This window comes from Pristis pectinata, chromosome 34 (genome assembly GCF_009764475.1).
Source record: "Pristis pectinata isolate sPriPec2 chromosome 34, sPriPec2.1.pri, whole genome shotgun sequence".
NCBI lineage: Eukaryota > Metazoa > Chordata > Chondrichthyes > Rhinopristiformes > Pristidae > Pristis > Pristis pectinata.
In genome coordinates, this window is record NC_067438.1 from 3,389,688 (window position 1) to 3,410,940 (window position 21,253).

The window sequence follows — 21,253 nt, forward strand, 5'->3', positions numbered from 1 at the left end:
AAGGGAAAAGCCCGAGCTCCCTTAGTCCCGGGACCCGACCCGGTCACAGACCCGGAGCAGAATCGGAGCAGATTCTCAGCCAGTTTCCACCCCAAATCCAGAAGAAAGGATAAAGTTTCTCCGTGAATTTATTCCCAGTGAAGGTGTGGAGATGGGACTTGGTGTCCGCGCTGTAAAATGAAACTGTCCCGGACCCGTAACTGAGATAAACTCCCACCCTCCCGGGGATGGGACTGGCAGGGAGACTGGATCGAGGGGATGTGTTCACATAAAACTCGTTACCAGCCCGCACGATGATCCAGGATCCGTTTTCCGGGATCAGTTCGACAGTTCCCTTCCCCTCCACAGAACCTGCGGCGACACCCAGACCCCGGAATTGACTCCCCGCCACCTCCACCTCCCAGTAATGTCTCCCCGATGTGAATCCCTCCGATCCCAGCACACAGTGCCAGTATGTGAACCTCTTCCCGGTGTCGGGGAGACCCCTCGGTGTCCGGGTCCGTCTCACACTATTCCGATCCTCAGACACCTCGAGCCATGGACTCGCCGTTTCCACATCCAGGGTCACAAAGACTGGGGGGAGAAGCAGAGAATTAGAGAGTCCCCGGGGGTCGGGGGGAGACTCGGGCAGAGCGACCCTGGCAAGGGGGGGAGAGGCCGCTCGGCCTCAGGGACAGTCGGGCGACCGACACAAACCTTCCTGGGGTTTCACCCAACAGCACCGGATGGACAACATCACAAGTTTACAAGACAAGGGAGCAGAAGCAGGCCATTCGGCCCATCGAGTCTGCTCCAAACATACTTTTTCCCGTGGTTTTTCTCTGGGACTGAGCGGGGAGTTTCACACACACAACGCTGTAGGAACTCAGCGGGTCAGGCAGCATCTGTGAAAGGGAAATAAACAGTCGACATTTCGCTCCGAGACCCTTCATCAGGACTGGAAAGGGAGGGGAGAAGCCGGAATAAAAGGGTGCGGGAGGGGGAGGATCTGGCGGGTGATCGGTGAGACCGTGAGGGGGGGAAGGGAGGTGGGTGGGGAGGGGGAAGTGGGAATGATGAAGCTGGGAGGTGATCGGATGAAGAGGCAAAAGGCTGAAGAAGATGGAATCCGATCGGAGAGGACAGTGGACGATGGAATAAAGAGATGTGAGGGGAGATCGGTAGAACACCGGGTCAAACACTGGGACGTCTTCTCCGGCAATCCCGCGGGGTTGGCGGTGACTTGCTTCCTCTCCGGTTCAGCTGACGTGTCTGATGGGGCCAATGTGGGACCTGCAGACTCTGCTGCAGGTGGGGCAGGAGGTGCTTGATGGAGTGGCTGGGGATGGGGGGTGGGGGGTTCACACCTTCCGGGGTTTGCGCTCATTCTCTTTGTGCTCCTATCGGAGAGACTAGGAATGCTCCTGCCTTTCCGGTTGCCTTTCCACCAGTGTGAGCTGTGCTGGGCCAGGGATTCCTACGGCTCAGTGAGGGTTTTGTTTTAAGGAAAATTTGGGAATGCCCTTGAAACGTTTCCTCTGATCTCCTGGGAATCACTTGCCGGCATGGAGCTGGGAATAGAGTGCTTGTCTCGGGACTCTGGTGTTGTCCCTGCGGACAATGTGGCCTCCCTACTGCACCTGGTTGTGCTGAACAGAGGCTCAGTGTTGAGGACTTTGGGTGCGGAGAGGACAGTGAGATGGGGAGGTGTGGAGTGTCAGTACTGGAGTGAACTAGTTTGGCTGAATGGCCCGTTTCACTGCTGGAAGTGAACTTCCCTGGTCCTCACTTCTTCTGTTGTTACGGCAGTGGGAAAGAAAGTGCCTCTTTGTAAAGCAGGGGGTGCTGACCACAGGGGAGTCTCAGCTGTGTGAAGGGAGGTGCATCTTGCCAGCATGTCATGTCAGAGAACAACAATAGACCAGAAAGCTCGAATAACCAGAGAACAGCTCACAATTCTCTGTCCGGCTGTAGCAGGCAGGATGTGGTTGAAATAGTGGGAAGGCACAGTAACACCGTGAAGGGAAGACAGTCCCAGCGGGAGAGAGACACCACACGTGGGGTTTGGGATCTGGGTCCCACTGCACGGTCTCATTCAGAGCAAGGTGGATTCCCCTGAGACCCACCACACAAATTCCTCCCTCACCCCCAGATGCAGGAGGCTGACTCCTTCTGACTACAGGGGCCTGGGCGATGGAGAAGGGGAGAGCAAAGGTGCACATTGAGTTACTGTCCTGTTCTCACGGAGTAAAGTGAGAGGTCTTGTATCTGTGTGCGTCCTTTGCAGTCTGTGACCACCTTGTTGATCCCTGCATGTGTGCTTCACACACGGACTGCAGTAAACGTTGCACAATGAGCGGTGTACACAATGGTGACAATAAACTCTGAACGTGGAACAAAACTGGAAGTGGTCCACACTGGATGCAGTGCACAGTGACCACAGTACACACTGTGAATGCAGCTCACAGTAAATACTGAATAAAGTTCACACAGGAACCACACCACACACTGAGCACACTGCACAGCAGAAATTACTCACTGTGTGGAGGACGAACGCTGGGTAAAACAAACCCTGCATACACAGTGTACACTGGTGTCAATACACGTGTAATACAGTCACCACAATATCCTGGACACACTTTCCAGTTTGCACTGGATACAAAAATAATGAACACAACAAACTCTGCGTATTATTGCATGCATTGGAGACTGTGTATTGAATACAGTAAACCCGGGGTACAGAGGATGCTCTACACAGAGTGCATTGGTCACCGCTCCCCTGTGGAATCCAATAGACTGAAGGCCAAGAAATTAAAAGACACAAAGGTGAGCTCGTGTTTTCAGAAGATCGGAACCAGGAGCAGGTGTGGGCTATTCGACCCCTTGTGCTTGCTCTGCCCTTCCCTCAGAACAGAGCTGATCTTTTACCTCAGTGCCAATTTACTGCCCCATCATCGTTGAGTCTTTTAAATCCAGAAATCTTTTGGAGAGAATTCCAAAGATTCACCTCACTCTGGGTGGGGAAATTTCTCCTCATCTCAGTTCGGCTGAGGTGACCTCTTATTTTGAGTCTGTGACCTGTGGTTCCATCCCCAGCCAGGGGAAGCATCATTGCTGCCTCTATACCCTGTGAGACTGTGTCTGTCTCAATCAGACCACCTCTTATTCCAATAATTCTGAGATCGGCACAGTCAGTGTGATCTCTCTGAGGACACCACCCCGGCCCAACAGCTTAGAAGAATCAGAGGAGATCGCGGTGAAAGATAAAATTCTCACAGGGCTCCAAAGGCTGGATGCAGGTAGGATGTTTCCCCTGTCTGAGGAGCCTGGAGCCAGGGGTCACTGTCACAGAATATGGGGAAGCTCATTTATCAGAGAGGTAAGGAGACGCCTCTACACTCAGAGCCCGGGGAATCTGTGGAATTCGCTGCACCGGAGGGCTGCGGAGACTCAGTCATTCAGTTCATTTAGAGTCACAGGCTCACAGTTGTACACCACAGAGACACCAATGAATTCCAACTCTTTTTTCCATCTACACTCTCCCATTTGCCCACGTTATGACCATATCACTCTATAACTTGCCTATTTAAGTGTCTGTATAAATGTCTACTATATCTGATTCCACCATCTCATCTGGCAGCGAGTTCCAGATATCAACCACTCACTGTGTAAAAAAACCTGACCACACAGATCCCCTTTAAAACTCCTTCCTCTCGCCTTAAACGTGTAACCTCTTCTTTGGATACCCCAAGCATGGAAATGAGCTTTTACCATCACACTATTCCCCGTTGTAGCCTCAGACAATCTTCCTCACTGTCCACAGTCCCACCTTCCGTGTCATCCTCAAACTTACTCATCAGATCTCTGCATTCACATTGAAGTGATAATTTTTCTCACAAACACAAAGGTCCCAGCACTGACCCCCGCAGTACGCCACTGCCCATAGTCTCTGAGTCAGAAAAAAACATCCTTCCATGATGATCCACTCCCAACTGTCACCAAGCCAATTTTGGATCTAATGAGCCAGCTGGCCTTGGATCCTATGTTCCTTCATTTTTTTTTAAATGACTTGGATGAGGATGTGGAAGGGTAGGTTAGTAAGTTTACTAAGGATACAAAGATTGGTGGTGCTGTGGATAGTGTAGAAGGTTGCTGTAGATTACAACAGGATATTGATAGAATGCAGAGCTGGGCTGAGAAGTGGCAGATGGAGTTCTACCCGGAGAGTGTGAAGTGATACACTTCGGGAGATTGGTATTAAAGGCCAAACACAAGGTTAATGGCAAGACTCTTAGCAGTGTGGAGGAACAGAGGGAACCTGGCGTCAATGCATCCCTCAAGGTTGCCGCGCAGGTCGATATGGTTGTTAAGGAGGGTGTGGTGTGTTAGCCGTATTTTTTCCAGAATGGTTGAACATCAGATTCATTTCAGTAAAAGTAGATGTTGGAAAACTAAATAAAAGGAGCAGAAAATTCTTGAAGTCCGCAGCCGGTCAGGCAGCGTTGGAATCAGTTCCGTCAGACGTCACCGACGTGGACCGCTGACTTCTTTTCTCTCTCCACAGATCCTGTCCGACCTGCTGCGTGTTTCCAGCATTTCTTCTTTTCACAACAGATTCATTTCCTTTGGAACAAATCTCATGAAAAATGAGTGCAAACCCGAATCACTGGTTCCATGTGGCAAGCGGTTGGGATCCAGGCTCTGTCTCCCTCTCTGTAGGATACGTGGAATATTCCGTTTCAGTCGCAGCCAGACCCCTCCCTCACCTCTTTCTCAGGTACATCATGTCTGTATCGGTGCTGCTTCCTGCTCTCGTTCGCCACTTCAACCTTCCAGAACACTCCCGTTCGGTCCACACGGGGGAACTGAGCCTCCAGCTGCTGTCACTTTGATTCCCCATCCCGCTGTCAGGCTGAATTCTGCCTCTGGTCTCCTGCACTATTCCGAGTCTCCACAAAGCTCGGGGAACAGCGCCTCCTCCTCTGACTGGGCACGTTACAGCCCTCGGGGGTCGACACTGAATTGAGACAGATGATTGTATCTCACATTCCCAGCATTCAGCTTTCTTTCTCTCACTTCTGATCATTTCCAATCTCACCCCCTCCCTCCTACTTACACCCCCCCCCCCCCCCAACCTTCACAACTTTACCTTCCTTCCAGTCAGCACTGCCTCTGGCGCCACTTGCACTCATCCAGTGGACTTTAGGACCCGGGGGAGCCGCCGCCCGCGGCTCAATCTTTGTATTTTCACAAAAGTATTTCTGTTCCGCTGACGGATGCAGTTAACGCGTTAAAATTAATGGGTCGACAGTTCTAATGTCAATTCGTGTTTATTTCACTCTCCCCACATTTATATTTACACTGACTTCCTCCTGACGCCGGTCCCGGCACCCGACCCGGTTACAGACCCGGAGCGGAACCGGAGCAGATTCTCAGCCAGTTTCCATCCCAAGTCCAGAAGAAAGGATAAAGTTTCTCCGTGAATTTATTCCCAGTGAAGGTGTGGAGATGGGACTTGGTGTCCGCGCTGTAAAATGAAACTGTCCCGGACCCGTAACTGAGATAAACTCCCACCCTCCAGGCGATGCGACCGGCAGGGAGACGGGATCGAGGGGAGGTGTTCACAGAAAACTTGTCACCATCCCCCTCGATGGTCCAGAATCCGTTCTCCGGGATCAGTCCGACCCGTCGCTTCCTCTCCACAGACTTTGCGGCGACTCCCAGACACCAGACCCGACTCCCCGCCACCTCCACCTCCCAGTAATGTCTCCCCGATGTGAATCCCTCCGATCCCAGCACACAGGGCCAGACTGTGAATCTCTTCCTGGTGTCGGGGAGATCCCTCCGGGTCCGGGTCCACCTCACACTCTTCTGATCCTCAGACACCTCGAGCCGCGGATGCGCTGTTCCTACATCCAGGGTCACGCAGACTGGGGGGAGAAACGGAGAATTAGAGAGTCCCCGGGGGTCCGGGGGAGAATCCGGCAGCGCAGCCCCGTCACCGGGGGAGAGGCCGCTCGGCCTCAAGGACAAATGGGTGTTAGTCCCTGGGGTTAGACATCTGCCAAACCCCTTTCCCAGATCATCCTCCAGATATCTCACTCTGGAGCCTGTCCGTGAATTGATGAGGTGACGAGTCAGGTCAGAGGGCAGTTCAGAGCCACATAACAGACAGACTGGGTAAAGGCGGCAGGTTTCATTCCTGAATGGAAGTGTGGGTCTGTTGGGGGCGGGGTGGGGAGTGAGGTTGGTTTGAATGTAGGTGCGTGTGCATATTGAAGTATTTATGTGTTACTATGCGTCTCCAAATGTATAGCGTGTGTTGACGTGTGACATGTGCGTGTGTTGCTCAAGTAAAGAAATTCACTGGTTCTGACCAGAATGGATTCCAGGTCACTGAGGGAAAGAACAACATTCATTGCGGAGGCTCTGGCCACAATCTGCCAATCCTCCTTGTGTATGTGTGTGAGGGGAGCTTTGCCAGGCCGGTTCGACTGTGTGTGGTTCCCCCCAATGAAATCTTGGGCCGACATTAATGCTGGTTGGTCTGTCCGGTCTGTCCACTTCAATGTGGTGGTTTGATCGCAACTGTGAGCCTTGCGAATCCAGCAGGGGGCAGACCTGAGTCAACCAGAGTCTGCAGTCACCGACTCGGCAGACAGGGGTAGCGCCACAGATTTCCTTCTCTGAAGGACTCGGGGGTATTTTTCTGACAATCCCGGTCACCACACTGATACCAGCTTTTATTTCCTGTAATTTCATTAAGTGAATTCTAATTCAAAGTGCAATGCGGTGGGATTCAAACTCATGTCTTGGCCTGTTTGTACAGTGTGGGTGGGTTCAGGATGCAGTGGTCCATCTAACAGCCCGTGTATTGGTTGTATTGTGCTCCTGTGTCCGTGTGTTCAGGGATCTGACATCTCCAGCTGACCATGTGACTGTGATGTTTCCCAGCAGGCGGTGTTGGTACCAGAATAAAACTTCGGTTCTCCTTTAGCCCAGTATTACAGCCAATCTTTGCGTCTAAGTATTACTCAAATGTGCCTCAGAAACAAGGACAAAGGAATCTACATAACTTTTACCTGGCTTAATGGCATCAAACATTTCTCCCAACACTGTGCTCAGCAAATGGGGGTGATCAAATTTTTCAACCGGTAGGGAACCATCAGTCACTGACAATGTCTGGACATCATCGCCAATCCTGCAAATATTAAACAGCCGGTTATAAACTGAGCATCAGCGATATTTGGACTATTTTATAAATCCATGCTGGGTTTCAGTAAAGACCACGTCCTACCTCTCCTTTCGACGAGCCTCCTCCTGAAATAAATAAAACACAAATCTGAATTGACTGAGACTGACCGTCCACAGCCCGACTTCAGGAATTTGACCCAGGTTCTTCCAAGCTGTTGAAAATTCCCACGCCCAAACTCGCACTCCTGCTGACACACAGACAGAGGATATTGCAGAAGGGAGATAGAACCGTGGGACAAAGCATGGGGAATGTTTATGAAAGTTGTGCCATAACTGAGAGGATGAAACCTACAGGAAAGACTGGACAGGTTGTGCATTTTTCTCTGGCTATGATGTCAGAATCATAGTAGTACAGCACAATACAGGCCCTTTGGCCCACAACATTGTGCTGACCATTAAACATTGCCAAAGACTATCTAACCCCTTCCTCCCACATATCCCCCTATTTTAAATTCCTCCATATGCTTATCTAGCAATCTCTTGAATTTGACCAATGTCCCTGCCTCCACCACCGCCCCAAGCAGCGCATTCCATGCCCCAACCACTCTCTGGGTAAAAAACTTCCCACTGATATCTCCCTTGAACTTACCACCCATTACTTTAAAGCTATGCCCTCTTGTATTGAGCATTGGTGCCCTGGGAAAGAGGCGGTGGCTGTCTGCTCTATTTATTCCTCTTAGTATCTTGTATACCTCTATCATGTCTCCTCTCATCCTCCTTCTCTCCAAAGAGTAAAGCTCTTGCTCCCTTAGTCTCTCCTCATAAGGCATTCTCTCTAAACCAGGCAGCATCCTGGTAAATCTCCTCTGCACCCTTTCCAATGCTTCCACATCCTTCCTATAATGAGGTGACCAGAACTGGACACAGTCCTCCAAGTGTGGTCTAACCAGAGTTTTGTAAAGCTGCATCATTACCTCACAGCTCTTAAATTCGATCGCACAACTTATGAATGCTAACATCCCATTAGCTTTCTTAACTACCCTATACACTTATGAGGCAACTTTCAGGGATCTGTGGATATGAACCCCCAGATCCCTCTGCTCCTCCACACTACCCAGAATCCTGCCATTCACTTTGTACTCTGCCTTCCAAAGTGTACCACCTCACCCTTCTCCAGATTGAACTCCATCTGCCACTTCTCAGCTCAGCTCTGCATCCTATCAATATCCCTCTGCAATCTTCGACAGTCCTCCACACTATCCACAACACCACTGACCTTTGTGTCATCTGCAAACTTGCCAACCCACCCTTCTACCCCCTTATCCGAGTCATTAATTAAAAATCACAAGAAGTAAATGTCCCAGAACGAATCCTTGCGGGACACCGCTAGTCACACCCCTCCAATCTGATGCACTCCCTCAACCACAACCCTCTGCTTTGTACAGACAAGCCAATTTTGAATACACTTGGCCAAGCCTCCCTGGATCCCATGCCCTCTGACCTTCTGAAGAAGTCTACCATATGGAACCTTCTCAAATGCCTTACTAAAATCCATGTAGACCACATTTACTGTACTACCCTTAATCTGCCTGCTCACCTCCTCAATGAAATCCACCAGGCCTGTGAGACATGATCTGCCCTTCACAAAGCCATGCTGGCTGTCCCTCATCGGAGCATGATTCTCCAAATGCTCATAGATCCTTTCTCTAAGAATCCTTTCCAACAGCTTGCCCACCACAGATGTAAGGCTCACTGGTCTGTAATTACCTGGACTATCCCTACTACCTTTTTTGAATAAGGGGACAACATTTGCCAGGGATGATCAGATGGAGGAATTTCAGTTTATGAATGGATTTGATTGGGTGGGAGTGGAGAAAGTATTTCTGCTTGTTGGGAGACCAAGTGTCAAAGATACAATGTGCCAGGTGGTCTTTAATAAACCATGTCAGAAATGCAGTGAGGAGAAGGTGGAACTCGCTGCCACAGGTGTGGTTGAAGCAGACAGCAGACACTGAATGTAATGGGGAAGTTGGATAAACACATGAGGGACCATGGAGTTGAGGGCACTGTTCATGGGTGTGGTGAGCAGGTGGGAGGAGGCTGGTGCAGAGCAGGAAAACTGACAGGAGCAGATGGACTGAATGGCCTGCCCATGACATACAACGGGAGGGGATCCCATGTGGAACAAAACTAGAAAAAAAACTGCAAATTTTCCTAAAATAATTAACCTGATGCAAACCCAGAAACAGCTGTTAGGATGTGTGTGTCACATTCTAGAATTCAGCCTCAGTTCCCATTGGTCGATAGAGAGACCCTCATACCCACCACACCAGACACGCCCACAGAATGTGACTGTAACAGGATTTTAATGTGAGTTTCAGGGGATATTATACATGGGAGTCACAGAAACAACCACCAGCTCAGTGTCAAGATCACTAGAAAACATTCCAGGGAAGGTTTCAGACTGTCCTGTGAGGTGCAGATGTTGTGGGAGGCCAATTTGGGAAAGACAACAGCTCTGAACAGACAAAACATTTGTCCGATTTTTAGATCACTAGAAAACATTCCAGGGAAGGTTTCAGACTGTCCTGTGAGGTGCAGATGTTGTGGGAGGCCAATTTGGGAAAGACAACAGCTCTGAACAGACAAAACATTTGTCCGATTTAAAATCAGTTGCTAATTATCGGCGAACACGGCACTTATTTCAGATATATCACTCCCCATTTTGTAATTGTGCAATTTAACTGAATCAAGTTTTGTCATCTCTGACCTTGAGAAATATCACACTATCTTCTTGGTTCATCCGTTCCTGTAACCTTGAGAGTTCCTCCTCTATAGAATTTAAGTTTTCTTGAATCGCTCGAAGATTTTTCTCCATCGGATTTAGAACCCTCTCCTCTTCTTCCCTGAGATCTCTGAGTAAGTGCTGCTCCTTCTCAGTGAGAACCTGGTGCAGTTCAGCAAATTGGGATGTGGTCTGGGACTGAAGGCTGTGTGACTGTTCCTGTCAGATGAAAGGTGAAAATTAATTTACAACATTACTCTGTTGTATTTCCTTGTGACATGAAAGGTGACCATTCAGCCCAAAGTCTATGCTGGCTCTTAGAGCAATCCCATTCCCTCAAATTTCCCTGAAACCTATTCTCCCCCACAAGCCCATTAACTCCCACCTGATTCACATACCACCCAGCCTCGCCAGGTTAACTACAGTTGCCAATTAACCATCCAATCAGCATTTCTTTGGGACATTGGTGAAAACAGTCACGGTCACAGGGAGGACATGCAAACTTCACGCAGACAGCACCAGAGGTCAGGGTCAGGATCGAACCCAGGTCACTGGAACTGCGTTACTCTGCGCTTGTGCATCAAAGGGAACAAAACTACACAACAAGATCAGAAATTCTGCACAGGGAGGCCTCACCTGAACTCTGGAGATCTTCTCTTTCTGTTGTTGCTCCATTTCCTGGAAATCTGATTTCTTTTTTGTGAGGGATTCTAAGGAAGATTTAATCTGATCCTGTGAATCAGGGAGTAAAGGAATTAGACAATAAAGATGCAAGAGAGTAAGCAGTTGGTAAAAACCAGGTTATTTTTACCTTGCAGACTTCAACAGCTTCTTTAATCAGCAGTAAGCGGTGCTTTCTGTGTTCCCACGCATCCCTACAAATCACACAGATCAGTTTCTTGTCCGTTTCACAAAACAGCTTCAGTTCTTCCTGATGTTCCTCGCAGTGAAGTTTACTTTCCTTCTCTTTCAGATTCAAGTTTAATTTTCGAAGTTTCTCAGACAGTCTTGCTAAGGCCCGATTTACCCTGAGGGTGCGGTCCGCAAACACCTCTCTGCATTCCGGGCAGGAGTTTCTCTCCTCCCTTTCCCAACACCGTGTGATGCAGGAGCAGCAGAAGTTGTGTCCACACTCCAGTGACACCGGATTGGTGAAGAGATCCAGGCAGATGGGACAAATTGCCTCCTCGGTTAAACTCTCGACCTGGCCTTTCGAAGCCATGATAACTACCCGCACTTCCTGATTCACAATCCTTACACTTTCGGGGAGCTGCTGAACCATAAGACCATAAGACAAAGGAGCAGAAGTCAGCCATTCGGCCCATCGAGTCTGCTCCGCCATGCTATCATGAGCTGATCCATTCTCCCATTTAGTCCCACTCCACAACCTTCTCACCAGAACCTTTGATGCCCTGGATACTCAGATACCTATCAATCTCTGCCTTAAATACATCAAATGACTTTGTCTCCACAGCCGCCCGTGGCAACAAATTCCACAGATTCACCACTCTCTGGCTAAAGAAATTTCTCCGCATCTGTTCTGAATGGACACCCTTCATTTCTGAAGTCATGCCCTTTTGTACTGGACTCGCCTACCATGGTAAACAAATTTGCCACACCTACTCTGTCCAGGCCTTTTAACGTTAGAAACGTTTCCATGAGGTCCCCCCCTCATTCTTCTGAACTCCAAGGAGTACAGCCCAAGAGCCGTTAAACGTTCCTCGTATGTTAACCCTCTCATTCCTGGAATCATTCTAGTGAATCTTCTCTTAACCCTCTCCAACAGTAACACATCCTTTCTTAATTAAGGAGCCCAAAACTGCACACAGTACTCCAAGTGAGGTCTTACCAATGCCTTATAGAGCCTCAACATCACATCCCTACTCTTATATTCTATTCCTCTCGAAATGAATGCCAACATTGCATTCGCCTTCTTCACCACCGTCTCAACCTGGAGGTTAACTTTTAGGGTATCCTGCAAGAGGACTCCCAAGTCCCTTCACATCTCTGAATTTTGAATTTTCTCCCCATTTAAATAATAGTCTGTCCATTTATTTCTTCTACCAAAGTGCATGACCATACACTTTCCAACATTGTATTTCATTTGCCACTTCTTTGCCCATTCTCCTGGTCTATCCAAGTTTGTCCACAGTCTCTCCGTTTCCTCAACACTACCCGTCTCTCCACCTATCTTTGTAGCATCGGCAAACTTAGCCACAAAGCCATTTATTCCATAATCCAAATCGTTGATATACAACGTAAAAAGAAGCGGCCCCAACACAGACCCCTGCGGAACACCACTGGTAACCAGCAACCAACCAGAATGTGATCCCTGTATTCCCACTCTGTTTCCTGCCAATCAGCCAATGCTCTATCCATGCTCGTAGCTTTCCTGTAATTCCATGGGCTCTTATCTTGTTCAGCAGCCCCATGTATGCGACCTTGTCAAAGGCCTTCTGAAAATCCAAATACACAACATCCACTGCATTTCCTTTGTCCAGCCTGCTTGTAATTTCCTCAAGAAATTGCAATAGGTTTGTTAGGCAGGATTTTCCTTTAAGGAAACCATGCTGAGTTCGGCCTATCTTGTTATGTGCCTCTAGGTACTCCGTAACCTCATCCTTGACAATCGACTCCAACAACTTCCCAACCACCAATGTCAGGCTAACAGGACTGTAATTTCCTTTGTGCTACCTCGCACGCTTCTTAAATAGCAGAGTGACATTTGCAATTTTCCAGTCCTCCAGAACCATGCCAGAATCTACTGCTTCTTGAAAGATCATTACTAAGGCCTCAGTAATCTCTGCAGCTACTTCCTTCAGAATACGAGGGTGCATTCCATGTGGTCTGGGAGATTTATCTACCCTTAGACCATTCAGCTTCCTGAGTACATTCTCCATTGTAATTGTGACTGCACACACTTCTCTTCCCTGACACCCTTGAGTATCCAGTATAGTGCTGTGAAGACTGATGCAAAGTACGCATTCAGTTGCTCTGCCATCTCCTCGTCTCCCATTACAATTTCTCCAGTGTTGTTTTCTATCGGCCCGATATCTACTCTCATCTGTTCTTTACTCTTTACGTACTTGAAAAAGCTTTTTGTATCCTCTTTGATATTATTTGCTCACTTCCTTTCATCGTTCATCTTTTCCTTCCTCATGACCTTCTTAGTTGCCTTTTGTAAGTTTTTAAAAGCTTCCCAATCCTCTATCTTCCCACTAATGTCTGCTGCCTTGTATGCCCTCTCCTTTGCTTTTTCTTTGGCTTTGACTTCTCTTGTCAGCCACGGTTGTGTCCTTTTTCCATTTGAAAATTTCTTCTTTTTTGGAATTCATCTGTCTTGCACTTTCCTCACTTCTCACAGAAACTCCGGCCATTTCTGCTCTGCCGTCCTTCCCGCTAGTGTCCCTTTCCAGTCAACTTTGGCCAGTTCCTCTCTCATGCCACTGGAATTTCCTTTACTCCATTGAAATACCGACACATTGGATTTCGGCTTCTCCTTCTCAAATTTCAAAGTGAATTCAATCATGTTGTGATCACTGCCTCCTAAGGGTTCCTTCACCTTCAGCTCTCTAATCATCTCTGGTTCATTACACAATACCCAATCCAGTACAGCTGATCCCCTAGTGGGCTCAACAACAAGCTGTTATAAAAAGCCATCTCCTATACATTCTACAAATTCTCTCTCTTGAGATCCAGTACCAACCTGATTTTCCCAATCCACTCACTGTTAAAATCCCCCACGATTATCATAACATTGACCTTCTGACAAGCCTTTTCTATTTCCTGTTGTAATTTGTAGTCCACATCACAGCAGCTGTTTGGAGCCCTGTATATAACTGCCATCAGGGTCCTTATACCCTTGCGATTCCTTAACTCAACCCATAAAGATTCTACACTTTCTGATCCTATGTCACCTCTTCTAATGATTTAATATTATTTCTTACCAGCAAAGCCACGCCACTCCCTCTGCCTACCTGCCTATCTTTCTGATACATCGTGTATCCTTGGACGTTCAGCTCCCAAAGACATCCATCCTTTAACCACGTCTCAGTGACGGCCACAACATCATATCTGCCGATCTGTAACTATATTTCAGGATCATCCACCTCATTTCTTATGCTGAGTGCATTTTAGTATAACACTTTAAGTTCAGTATTTGGTACTTTTTACTTTGATTGCACTGCAACTCTATTGCACTGCAACTCATCCCACTGGTTGCAAATTTGCCCCATCACCTGCCTGTCCTTCCTGTCCTCTTTACCTCGCGCTATCTTTGATTTATTACTGTTTTCCCCTTCCTCAGCCCTATCAATCAGTTTCTCATCCCCCTGCCAAATTAGTTTAAACCCTCCCTAACAGCTCTATTGAACCTGCCCGCTAGGATATTGGTCCCCTTCAGGTTCAAGTGTAACCTGTCCTTTTTGTACAGGTCATACTTCCCCCAGAAGAGATCCCAATAATCCAAGAATCTGAAGCCCTGTCCCCTGCACCAGTCTCTCAGCCACACATTCATCTGCCTGATCCTGCTATTCTTGCCCTCGCTAGAACGTGGCACAGGCAGCAATCCTGAGATTATGACCCTGGAGCTCCTGCTTTCAGCTTCCTTCCTAACTCCCTGTATTCTTTCTTCAGAACCTCCTCCCTATTTCTACCTATGTCATTGGCACCAACACAAATGGTTTAAAAAGAAAAAAAGACCTTCAGCTCTTTCGTTTCGGAGCGAGAAGGCTACGAAGGGAATCAGCCAAGGACTTCCGATAAGTTGTTTTATTTCACTACTCAGGAATAGAGGGGATAGATTGCGCAGGCACGTGACGTCAGCCGGTAGCACGCGAACGGTTTAAAAAGAAGACCGCCATATCCATCGGGCAGGGGAGTGAGAGGTAGCTGAGTGATTGGGCTTTGGCTCAACGGGCTTAGGCGGTAACGGGGTGAGGTGAGGTAGGTGCAAATTGAGGTAAGGAAGTAGTATGAGTGCGGTATTCTGTGCTCTGTGTCAGATGTGGGAAGTCCTGGAGAGTCCCAGCCTCCCAGAAGGCCACATCTGCACCCCGTGTGTTGAGCTGCAGCTCCTAAGGGACTGCGTCAGGGAACTTGATAGGCAGCTCGATGACCTTTGTCTGGTCAGGGAGAATGAGGAGGTGATAGAAAGGAGTTATAGGCAGGTGGTCACACCGGGGCCACGAGAGGCAGGTAAGTGGATCACAGACAGGAAGGCGAAGAGGCAGGTACTAGAGAGTACCCCTGTGGCTGTACCCCTTGACAATAAGTTCTCCTGTGTGACCACTGATGGGAGAGACAGCCTACCTGGGGGAAGCAACAGTGGCAGTGCCTCTGGCACAAAGAGTCCAGCCCTGTGGCTCAGAATGGTAGGGAGAGGGAGAGGAATACAGTAGTGATAGGGGACTATAGTTAGGGGGTCAGATGGGCGATTCTGTGGACGCAGGAAGAAAACTTGGATGGTAGTTTGCCTCCCAGACCCCACTTGGAGTACTGTGCTCAGTTCTGGTCGCCTCACTACAGGAAGGATGTAGAAGCCATAGAAAGGGAGCAGAGGAGATTTACAAGGATGATGCCTGGATTCAGGAGCATGCCTTATGAAAACAGGTTGAGTGAACTCAGACTTTTCTCCTTGGAGTGACAGAGGATGAGGGGGTGACCTGATAGAGGTGTATAAGGTGATAAGAGGCATTGATCATGTGGATAGTCAGAGGCTTTTTCCCAGGGCTGAAATGGTTGCCACAAGAGGACACAGGTTTAAGGTGCTGGGGAGTAGGTATAGAGGAGATGTCAGGGGTAAGTTTTTTTACTCAGAGAGTGGTGAGGGCGTGGAATGGGCTGCCGGCAACAGTGGTGGAGGCGGATATGATAGGGTCCTTTAAGAGACTTTTAGATGGGTATATGGAGCTTAGAAAAATAGAGGGCTATGGGTAAGCCTAGTAATTTCTAAGGTAGGGACATGTTCGGCGCATCTTTGTGGGCCGAAGGGCCTTAATTGTGCTGTAGGTTTTCTATGTTCTATGTACCAAGACTTCTGGCTGCTCATCTTCTCCCTTCAGAAAACTCTGGACCAGATCCAAGACATCCCATACCCTGGCACCTGGGAGGCAACACACCATGTGGGTGTCTATCAGGCTCACAGAATCTCCTGTCCGTTCCCCTCACTGTGGAATCACCTATGACTACTGCATTCCTCTTCTCCCTCCTTCCCTTCTGCGCAACAGAGCCAGGCTCAGCACCAGAGACCAGATCACTGTAGGCCATCCCCCTCAACAGCATCCAAAATGAGAAACATTGCTGAGGGCGACGGCCACAGGGGTGCTCTCCAATACCTGAGCATTTTCCTTCCCTCTCCTGACAGTCATTTGACTCCTGTTGCCTAGGGATTACTACCTCCCTGGAGCTCCTATCGATCACCTCCTCACTTTCCCTAACAAGCCGTCGGTCATCAAGCTGCAGGTCCAGTTCCTAACATGGTCTCTGAGGAGCTGCATCTGGGGGCACCTGGCGCAGATGTGGCCATCGGGGCTGGAAGTCTCCCAGGATCCCCACATCCGACACCCTGAACAAAGCACTAACCCTACAGACATGCCACCTAATTCTGCAAAGAATGCAACAAGGAAAAAGAAGTCAATTTACCCACTACCTCGCCTCTTGCCGAAGCCGGGCCGCTGCACAATGGCCGCTCCGCTGTACACGACCTCTTTTTTATTGGCCCTTCTTAATTCTGCAAGAAAAAAAAGCCCGCGAAAACACACGAGCTTTTTAAACACTGTGAGGGAGCCGCTACTCCTCCGTTTCTCCGGGCCGATTCTGCAAGAAAAAGCCCGCGTAAACAAAACCCCGGCCGGTGTTACAGCCTTTGCCCGAGCTGCAGCTCCCGATCTCCGGCCTCTCCCCGGGCCCACTCGCTCCCTGTTCCAAACTCCGTCCCGCCCTCCGCTCCCAGCGCTCAGCGTCCCGCCCACTCACTGGGCGGGGCTCATACCCCGACCAATCAAAGCCGGGCCGGCTCCCGAGAGTATCGCTGATTGGATGTGGATGACCCTGGGGGCGGGCCGCCTCCGTGAGCTGCAGATGTCAGTCTGATGGAAGCGCGGAGTTTGTTCACAGAATCACAGGGACCTTCTCACTCGCTTCGTTTATCGCCCTCTGCATGTGAACCGCACGTTAATAAACTTGGTCACACACATCATTTGCATTAGTGTCCATAGTGATTTTCTCAAGTACAGAGAGAGAGACAGAGACAGAGACAGAGAAAGAGAAAGTAAAGACGTTTCTATTCCAGAATGAAGAGGCAAATATGGGGATAAGCAGGGTTGGGACAGAGAGAGACAGAAGTGGGGGGGGGGGGGGGGAGAGGCGGGGAGGGGGAGGGGGCAAAATCAAAGAAGTTATGCGGGGCGGATTATTTTTACACGGAGAGTGGGAGGTGCCTGGAATACTCTGCCAGGGGTGGTGGTGGAGGCTGCGATCGAGGCGTTTAAGAGGCTCTTGGATCGGCACATGTGTATGCAGAGAATGGAGGGATATGGACCATGTGCAGGCAGAGTGATTAGTTTAATTATGCATCATTATGCATCAATTATGCAATTAGTTCGGCGCAACATCGTGGGCCAAATGGCCTGTTCCTGTGCTGTACTGTTCTGCGTTCCATGTTCTATTCACCGTACAAGGCTGACATCGGGAAGCTGCTTCGCTCAATGGGCAGTAGCGATCAGGACCACATTCACCGAAAGCCAAATGTGTTCAAACTTGGGAGGTACAATGTCCAGTCCAGTTTTTTTCGGCAACCAACTTCCAGTATTTCCCGAATGTATTTGTCACCATGCAACACAATATCCTCTCCAGATCTCCTGTTTTGTTACAGGGATTATATTAATTGCAGAGTCTCTAAACGTATCGGTTTGCACCCAACATTTGCACAACACTTTTGATTCCCCGTCCCTTCCTGTCCTGCTTCAGACTGTCGCAGGCCCTTCTTTACGGTTTCATTCATATTCAGATTTCTTTAATTTCTTTCTGTCCCCTGCATTCACTGCAGAAAAATGAATTAATTGCAACAAACAACGTGCTGAAGGAACTCAGCGGTCATGCAGCGTCTGTGGGAAGAAAGAAATTATCGACGTTTCGGGCCGAAACCCTGCATCAGGACTGTGAGCGGAAAGGTGAGGTGACAGCATAAAGAGGAGAAGGGGAGAGGCGACAAAGGATTCCGAGGCGGTCGGCGGACTGAGGAGGAGAACTTGACACATGCACATCACATTTATTATCTCTGTCCGGTTTCCATCAGCCGTGGTTGGGCATTTTGGAGAATGTTGTTTTGTGCACCTTCACGTCAACACAGAATTACATCCCATTCCACATCATGGACAGGTCGTTTAGACCATCTTCTTCTTAACTTATCTGCTCCGCACAAGCCTCCTCCCACTCACTCACCGCACCGGTCAGCAATGCCCTGAATTCCATGGTCCTCCATGTGTTTCTCAAGCTTCCCCTGAAATGTATCTCGATTTTGGCTTCTTGTATGATACAATGAAGACCACCTGACATTTTATCTTTGACATTTGCGCCACAAGTAAAGATTCTTCCCTCCCCCCACTCCACCCAATCAAGCCCATCGGTAATCTTAAAATCCTCCATCTGATCATCCCTGATAAAATGCACAACCTGTCCTGTCTTCGTTGTAAGTTTCATCTTCTCGGTAATGACATAATTTCCATAAATTCTGACAATTTTTGTACTTTCCCCCCGCGGCTCTACGTCCCTTCTGCAGTATCCTCTTTCTGTCTGTGTGTTAGTGAGAGCGAGTGCTGGGAATTGGCAATATTCAGCAGCTTGCAATGTGGGTGAAATTCCTGCTGCCAGGATGTGGACGGTCATTCTCAGTCAATTCAGATTTGTGATTTATTTATTTCAGGAGGAAGCTCATCAGAAGAGGAGGTAGGACATGGTCTTTACTGAAACCCAGCATGGATATGTAAAAGAGCTTAAAATTGCTGATGCTCAGTTTATAACGAGCTGTTTAATATTTGCAGCGTTGGTGATGAAGCCAAACCATTCTCAATAACACATGGCGCCCTTCCAATTGAGAAATTCGATCATCTCTTCTTGTTGCACACAGTGTTGAGGGAAACGTTTGATGTCATTCAGCGAGGTAAATCTTTTATGGTATCCCTTGTTCTTGTTTATGAGCTGAGGCCAGCACAGATCAGTCTAGATGACAGTGAATGGTGGAGCAGGCTTGAGGGGCCTGGTCTCTCACTCCTGCTCCTGTTTTCTTGTGACTTTATGTTTATTGTCATCTGCACAAGTCCATGTGTGCACAGGTGCAATGTAAAACTTACTTGCAGCAGCATCATAGGCACAGAGCATCAGATAAGCAGCATTCTCAAGAAAAACAAAATTAAACATAAATTACACACAATTTTTACAAGGAAGAACACAATTGGAACAAAAAAAATGTCCATTTTAGTCTAAGGTGATCAAAGTGTTCACAATGTTACTAAACTGTAGCGATTAGGGTTTTACCGGTTGGTTCAAGAACCGAGTGGTTGAAGGGAAGTAGCTGTTCTTGAACCTGGTGGTGTGGGACTTCAGGCTTCTGTACCTCCTGCCCGATGGGAGCTGCGAGAAGATGGCACAGCCTGGATGGTGAGATATCCAAAGCTCCCCCGGGTCCTAAGTTTCCCTGACACATTATGAAAGGCACCAGAGCTGGTGGTGCTGACTGGAAGTGGCAGGTAAAGGTGAGTCTGGGACAGCTGAAAATAGGAGGAAGCGGTGAAATCCGAAATTACCAGAAGTGAGAGAAGACAAAATGAATGCTGTGAATGTGAGATACAAGGAAGGACTCACGATTGAAACGGTTGAATTCAGTGTTGAGTCCCGAGGGCTGTAACGTGCCCAGTCAGAAGATGAGGCGCTGTTCCCCGAGCTTTGTGCAGACTCGTTGGAAAAGTGCAGGAGACCAAAGGCAGAATTCAGCCTGAGAGTGGGATGGAGAATCAAAGTGACAGCAGCTCGAGGCTCAGTTCCCCCGTGTGGACCGGACGGCAGTGTCTGCAAAGCTGTCGCACAGCCTGCGATTGGTATCCCCGTGCAGAGCGGACCACCTTGTCAGCAGCAAATGCGGCTCACGGAATTGGAAGAGGTGCAAGTAAATCACTGCTTCACCCAGGGGAGTGTTTGGCTCTCTGGATGGTGGGAAAGAAGGGTGTGGCCATGGGAAGGGAGTGGGTGTCGGTGGAGAAAGACTGGATCAGAGCATCATGGAGGGAATGTTCCCTTCGGAATGCCGAGAGTGGAGTGCTGGGCCGATGTGTCTGACGGTGAGAACACCTTAGAGTTGTCAGAGATTATGGAAGGCAATGTACTGAGTGCGGAATCTGGTGGAGACACAAGAGACTGCAGAGGCCAGAATGCGGAGCAACAAACAAAACGCTGGAAGAACTCAGCGGGTCAGGCAGCATCTGTGGAGGCAAAGAGATGGTCAACGTCGCGGCATCATGACTCTGGTGGCGTGGAAGGCGAGGACGGCGGAATCCTGTGGAAGGCGAACTCCTGTTCTCTCCCCACAGATCCTGCCTGACCCGCTGCGTGTTTCCACACTCCCTGTTTTCACAACAGTCTCATTTTCTTCGGATCAGATCTGATGTAAAATGAGTCCGGAACCCACTCTTCCCTTCCCTTTCTCCAGTTCTCTGTCTCCATGTCATGGAAAACGTGAGTGACCAAAGTCCATGACAAGCCCGCGGTCTCCCTTGGCTGCTTTGACTGCGCTTCCTCCCACCCCTCTTCCTGTCAGGACTCCATTCCATTCTCCCGGGATTTCGGGCCCTGTTGCATATTTTCTGATGGCTCCTTCCCCACCAGTGCCCCCGACGTGTCCTCCTTTTCTCTCATTCCTGCTCTCCCCTCCACCACAGTTGAGTGGACACCCAAACACATCTCTTCTTCGCTTTCTCCGACCCCCCAGACCCCTCCCTCACCTCTTTCTCAGGTACATCATGTCTGTATCGGTGCTGCTTCCTGCTCTCATTCACCACTTCAACCTTCCAGAACACTCACGTTCAGTCCACTGAGGTCGAGAGGGTTGACAGCTTCAAGTTCCTGGGAGTGAACATCACCAATAACCTGTCCTGGTGAAATCATGCAGATGCCACAGCCAAGAAAGCTTACCAGGGCATGTACTTCCTCATGAGGCTAACGAAATTTGGTATGTCCCCTTTAACACTCACCAACTTTTATTGATGCGCCATGGAAAGCATCCTATCTGGATGCATCATGGCT

The 21,253-nt window shown here is 48.9% G+C and overlaps 1 protein-coding gene across 1 annotated transcript in view; it reads right to left on the bottom strand.

The window, feature by feature from the left end:
* The window catches only part of LOC127585818 (uncharacterized), a 31,605-nt gene extending 14,758 nt beyond the window's left edge, over window positions 1-16,847 (bottom strand). Inside the window, exons 1-10 of the mRNA XM_052043516.1 lie at window positions 16,601-16,847; window positions 13,936-14,046; window positions 10,770-11,231; window positions 10,595-10,690; window positions 9,944-10,177; window positions 7,277-7,299; window positions 7,062-7,180; window positions 5,388-5,909; window positions 5,129-5,248; window positions 218-573 (exon numbers count right to left, since the gene is read on the bottom strand). Coding sequence (XP_051899476.1) covers window positions 218-573; window positions 5,129-5,248; window positions 5,388-5,909; window positions 7,062-7,180; window positions 7,277-7,299; window positions 9,944-10,177; window positions 10,595-10,690; window positions 10,770-11,231; window positions 13,936-13,956 — 1,953 coding nt within the window. The 5' untranslated portion in view covers window positions 13,957-14,046; window positions 16,601-16,847. The remainder of the gene's footprint in view (window positions 1-217; window positions 574-5,128; window positions 5,249-5,387; window positions 5,910-7,061; window positions 7,181-7,276; window positions 7,300-9,943; window positions 10,178-10,594; window positions 10,691-10,769; window positions 11,232-13,935; window positions 14,047-16,600) is intronic.
* Window positions 16,848-21,253: the final 4,406 nt, after the last annotated feature.